The sequence below is a fragment of the Daphnia carinata genome, chromosome 4 (genome assembly GCF_022539665.2).
Source record: "Daphnia carinata strain CSIRO-1 chromosome 4, CSIRO_AGI_Dcar_HiC_V3, whole genome shotgun sequence".
Lineage (NCBI taxonomy): Eukaryota > Metazoa > Arthropoda > Branchiopoda > Diplostraca > Daphniidae > Daphnia > Daphnia carinata.
The window spans coordinates 7,628,675-7,634,490 of record NC_081334.1 but is presented as its reverse complement, the minus strand read 5'-3'; the positions used below and the strand labels follow the sequence as shown (position 1 = coordinate 7,634,490).

The 5,816-nt window shown below is 44.7% G+C and overlaps 1 protein-coding gene across 3 annotated transcripts; it reads left to right on the top strand.

Annotated features, from left to right (window-relative positions):
* The first annotated feature begins 804 nt into the window (after positions 1-804).
* LOC130687460 (uncharacterized) lies at positions 805-5,765 on the top strand. 3 transcript variants are annotated; one of them, XM_057510629.2, is made up of 6 exons: positions 805-973; positions 1,069-1,502; positions 1,616-2,224; positions 2,334-2,405; positions 2,495-2,630; positions 3,346-5,765. In XM_057510629.2, exons 3-6 carry the CDS (start codon positions 2,201-2,203, stop codon positions 5,586-5,588), a joined length of 2,475 nt encoding a protein of 824 aa, XP_057366612.1. In that variant the 5' UTR covers positions 805-973; positions 1,069-1,502; positions 1,616-2,200; the 3' UTR covers positions 5,589-5,765. The 3 variants fall into 3 exon arrangements, with proteins under 3 accessions (XP_057366612.1, XP_057366611.1, XP_057366610.1); XM_057510628.2 differs by having other exon boundaries at positions 3,319-5,765; XM_057510627.2 differs by lacking the exons at positions 805-973; positions 1,069-1,502 and having other exon boundaries at positions 2,077-2,224; positions 3,292-5,753.
* Positions 5,766-5,816: the final 51 nt, after the last annotated feature.

The following is a 5,816-nucleotide window of genomic DNA, read 5'->3' as shown; positions in this document are numbered from 1 at the left end:
CGGTTACAAAATCTGCAGGGAAAAAATGGCCCGCAGGAATGTCTGAAAAAAGAAAAAAAATTATGACCAGCTTTTACCAGTTTATCGACCATTATCATCCCAAAAAAAGAGAACGAAACAGAGTACAAATCGTTGATCATAGAGTGACTGCGCTGATTTCTAGAGTTTCTGGAATGTCTTGTGTGCAGTTTGGAAATGAAAAGCGCACACACCGGCTGCCCTTTTGTTCGGCGCTATTTACCAAGGGCAATTGGGCAGTTCCACCTTTGGCAAGCGACGTCTAGTCGCCCGCAGAAATGCGAAACACGCGTTCAACGCATGTACGCACGCCGAAAACCAGAAACCAATTTCCAACGCTTTTCTTATTTAGTATACCATACAGAAGCATCGAAGGCACAGATCCAGTTCTCTTACTACTATGTAGAACCTTGAATGCAACGAAATTTTCTACCAATACACGTCGCCTACGGGATTGGTTTTTTTTTTCGTTCGGGAGCGCTGCTAGTCTTTTGCTTATCTTTCACATTATCCCTCATGCATTTTTGCTCTATATAGACATGTACCTATAAAACATGGGCTGCTGTTTGACCAATGAAGGAAAAAAATAAATAAAGCTTCCGCCTTACTAGAAGAAAAAGAGATTCCAAAAAGACCCGTAGTACATTCTGAACTGGTTCACCAGAAAAGTTACAGACTGGTTGGCGGTCACTACACTTCACCGAGTGCCAAGCTTCAACGATTGGACCCGGCATATCTTTATCGTGCGCGGTACGCAACAGACGTTGCACGTACACAGTCCCTCCTCCTCCTTCTTCTTTTTTTTTTTTTCGTTGTATCACGTGTTATTATTGCCGAGGTTCTTCAGTTCATCCCATATTGGCTGTGTTGACAGTTTGAATTTGCATCTTCCCCGTTCACAGTCGATGTGCGCTAGTTCCATCCCGACTGATGATGATGTTACTCACAGAGAACTGTAAGTCGTCTTTTGATTGTTTGTAAGCTCTAAGATTTAAAGTTTGTTTGGATTCTGTTTTTGTTTTAATAACGCATTTGTATGGACGGACTCAGGTATGTTGCTGGTCTTGTTGTGTTTTATGACGCTCGTCGGACTGATGGTCGTCATCAAAGCCTGTTGCCAATCGGAAATGTTTGGCAGGCGCGAATCGCGCGATAGCAGTTCGGACAGCGTCGTCCAAGTTTCCGTTGTCGAGTCGACTGTCTCGGCCATCTCCATCCCAGACGTCGTGTTCGAACGAAGCTGCAGGATGAATGGCATCGGGAATGACGACTTCATTGATATTGATTTCTCACTCCCACCTTCCTACGAGGAGGCAGTCAAGATGCCCCTTCCATTTCGGACGTCCAGTTGACGAGGGGAAAACAAAAAAATGAAACAGAAAAAAAAGAACAGATTTCTAAAAAAAAAAAAAAAAATGAGCTCGAGAGAACTTATAAATATTGATGATCTTATCAATTATTCCTAACAACCAGAAAAAGAAAACGTAAGACACCTTTTTTTTTTTTTGTTTTTATTGTATTTCTCTGTTTTCTAAATTGATAATTTCACCGTTGATGTACAGTATGTAATTTTGTTGTTGTTGTTATGCTGATAAAGGTTAAAACATGAGAACTTAGCCCATTTTTACCGAAGATGATTGAATAGCTGGACGAAGTGGTTTAAATCACGCCTACAATTTCAACCTTTCCCCTAACTTGCCTTCAAATGAAACGAGAAGGAAAAAACAAAAACAAAAAGATTTGGTGGTACGGCGGAACTGCATATTCCGCTACTCTCTCTTTCCCTCATCTATACGTATACCCCTCGTGTAATGAGTTGTACTTTCACCATACGCCTTGACCTCTTTTTTTTTTTTTTTCTTCCATTGCTGAAAAAAAAAAAAAAAATCCTTCCTTATATTTTCTCCAATGCCACTTGTTTTCGGCCGCATCGGCCGGGTGCCTCTAGTGCGCAGGGTTGGGGGAAAGCGTGTCACCTGTCAACCCCCTCTCCTGTTCTAAGGTTAAAATAACTGTGACCTCGTTTTTTTTTCCGAAAAAAAGAAAAAAAAAAAGGAAAAAAAAATTCCGACTGTCTACCTTTTACTTTGTTTGGTCCGGATTGGAACCCTTATAAATAAGGGTGACCAATGCTCATCTTTACACTTCGTATTCCAGCGCAGTTCGTCACCGATTCCGACCGATGAAGCTCGTCCACTTAATCCAGGTAAATTATCCTAAATAAGATCATTCTTTTCTATTTTTATTTGAATTAAAAAAAAACAAACCTGCTTAAATTTTTTGTTGCCATTTGTTTTTTGTTATTTGCCCAACAGTCGCTTTTGCTCGGCGTGGTGGTGCTCGGCCGTGCAATCGAAGAGCAAACAGCAGACACAAGCGTCGTCACGGTGAGTCCATTGTTTTCATCCATGACTGGTTTAATTGTTGTTCTTTTTTTTTTTTTTTTCTAACTATAAAACAAAACAATGATCGTTAGGATGATGCGGACCAACTTCCTTATCGATTCCGATACAACGTAGCGAATCCGATCTCAGGCGACTACAAAAGCCAAGCTGAATCACGCGATGGGGATGGCGTCGTTACTGGACTGTACAAAGTGCTGCAACCTGACGGTTAGTGATTTTTTTTTTTTTTTTTTTTATAATCTTCCTTGTTTTGTTTCTTTTCGTTAGGGGGAATTATATAGTTCCTCATCCTTCTTGCGCGGCAAGCACGTAGACATTGCAGCGTAGACGTTTCGCAAAACAATGCCAATCACGTGGCGTCTTCCGCCAAAACTGGTTTACCGAATGCATCCAATCAAACCCTTTGCATTCTTCTGTCATTCTTCTTGATGAGTTGCACTAGGCAGGGACACACCTGCCGATAATCATCGCCCCTTTTCACCTAGAATATTCCATTTCTTGTCCTAAATTTGAGTCATGTTGATACGGAAACGATGCAAATTTTTTTTTTTACACGCGTCTATTTCTTGGCACATCCTCAAAATCGTGATTTTAATTTCTAAGAGGCTTTTGAAATCATCCATCAAAACAAAAAATGGGCGATCTGTTTAGTATTGTACAACCGCGTTTACAAACATCGACAGAACTTACAGCACGACATGCATATAGATATTTGCAATGATTTCTCCTTTTGTTTTTTTCAATCTTCTCTTTCTTGTTTCTCTTTGCATTTTTTCCGCTACACGTTGTATTCAACGTACGTTGTTTTGCGTGTTCCGGGAAAAACACAAAAAAACAAACAAAAAAAAACAAACAAAAAAAATAACAGGTTGCGTGCGAGTAGTTCATTACACAGCTGATGCAATGGGCTTCCATCCGACAGTGACCTACGAAGGAGATTGCAAGCGTGCTGGATCGATCAAGAAGGCCGGCCAAGCCCAATCGCCCGATGCCGCAATCTTGTCAGCTGAAGCGATTGCAACGCCCATCCGTCCATCGTCGGCAGTCGTTTCCAGTCCCATCTTCAGCTCCATGCCGGGTTATATCAGTCCGCCGAAGACAGGTGGACACGTTCCAGCTCGACCGGACGAGGATTTGTCTTCACCGATAGTGGCAGCACCGTCGGAGAAACTGGTACCTGTTGCAACAACGTTATCGCCAACGCCAGCACCAAGTGAAATCGATCGATTGTGGCAAACTCTCGGTGCCCAGCCATTACGCTCCGAGATAACAACGACACCTGGCAGCGTTCCAGCGTTGACCTCCACCGAAAACGCTGTCCGAATCGCCGTTGAAAGTGAAGAAATCAAAGGCGAAAGTCAATTGCCAGAGGCTCTTTCAACTGCGATTCAACTGCCCGCGCCTGTTAGCAAGACGCCGAGTGATGGCGTTCAAAGTCCAGCACAACAATTGGCTGCTGGTGCGCCGGTGGCCGTTCCATCCGCGTTGGCCGGTGAGGTCGAGACGTCGAACGTTGTTCCAGATTCCATCGTGAGCCTTTTACAGAGTTTCGACCCCATTCAGACTGTCGATACCTCTGCATATCAACAATCCCAGTTTTCCGAACGCACCTTGAAAACAGAACCGGACTCGTCGGCCGCCATGTCTCCAGCTGTCGAAGACCCTGCCATTCTAAACGACATTGAAGTGAAATCCGATGAGATAGAAGCTGAACTTCGTGATCCCACAGCTGTTCAAGTGTCAGCCATTCAATCCGACGAGGCAGTTCCAGCTGAAATGGCAGAAACGGCCGAATCCAAAAGCATCCCTCAGCCGGAAGAAGAAGTCAAAGTCGATTTCGACGATGATGACTTCACCTTGCAAACGAAAGTTGATGAAACTTTGGAACCCAAAACCGCAGCTCAATCCGATGAAAAGCTTACGGAAAAAGAGAGATCGTTTGGAACGTTCGCACACTCCGCCCTGGCCAACGTCCAAAACCTGACGGCTCCCTTAACTCATTTGATTTCATCTTCGGTGCAGAATTTATCGAATCCCGTCACCGGTTTATTGAACAAACTGAATAAACTGGCGCCGACGACAGTTGCGCCATCGACCGTTTCTCCCGTGACGACGCCAACGACCAGCGTCGCTCCGGCCGCCAAGATCGACGTCGAAACCGAAGACGTGGCTGTTGAGGGAATCACCGTGACACACGATCATAACGCAGAAGCTTACGCTCCGACTGATGGAGTTGTTCCAGACCTTGCGGCCATCGCTGAAGACTCGCAGCAGTTGATATCTGAAAGGCCATCGGTAGAACAAGTTTCGTCTAAAGAAGAAGGTGCAGAACAGACTGTGAACCACAATCTCGAGAGCATCAGCGTAGATGTTAACGATCCAGCCGTGTTAGTGGAATCTGTTCCGTCGACTGATTTCACTCGTCTTTCCGCCGAGCCGGCGCTAACTTCCGCTTCGGACGTTCCTATCGCTTCTGAAACGATCGTTTATGACTCACTTCCGACAGTGGCCGAAGGCGATGCTTTTGAATCTTTCAAACTCGCCGGCCTTGAATACCAACCTACCGAACAGGTTCAAGCCGATGTCCAGGATGCTTCCAGTTTGTATGTCCGTATCCCGCCAGAACATGAATATGCAGAGGCAGATCCGGTTAAAGTAAATGAGAAATCCTATTATCAAAACGCTGAAACTACCGTGCATCACGCTGCTCCCGAATCCTACGCTCGCTTAGTTGATTCTGTTCCAGTCATCTACAGCCAACTGCAAACCGCTCCGTTGTATGTCCATCAACAGACTCTCAATGTGTCTCCTCACGCTTATCCGGCCCCCGTCCGCCAATCGACAGCACGTACCGTCGATTCTGTAGCCGCGATGCCTTACGGTGCGCGGGTTCATGCGTTCGTGCCCAACTACGGGACTGTAGGCAAAGCTCCGCCGGCTTACGTTTACAATCAACATCGTCGTCAAGGACAATGGAAACGTCGACTTCATTACCTGCCTCACCGTCGTCTCGTTCCAGCCGCTCCCATCCGGAGCAGTAAGAAGGGAGAGGCGTACGGAATGCGCTACGCGGCCGTACCGGCCTCACCTATGAAATCTCGTTATGCTGTTCGCCTTCCGGCTGTTAAACAACCCACTCCGTTCTACAGCACCTATGTCTACTAAAAAAAAAAAAAAAAAAAAAAGACTTCTGGGGTCCTTTTTGCATTTTTTTTTTTTTTTCAGTGCCTATTGTGTTTTCGCATTTGCATTTTTTTGTGAATGTCAAACGTGCAACTACCTCTTCAATGTTTTGGTTAGTTTCCCCCTTTTTTTTTTATTTTCGAAAATATAAATGCAATCTAATGTCTCGTAAAAAATCAGCAGTTATTTGAACACCATTTTGTGTTCCAT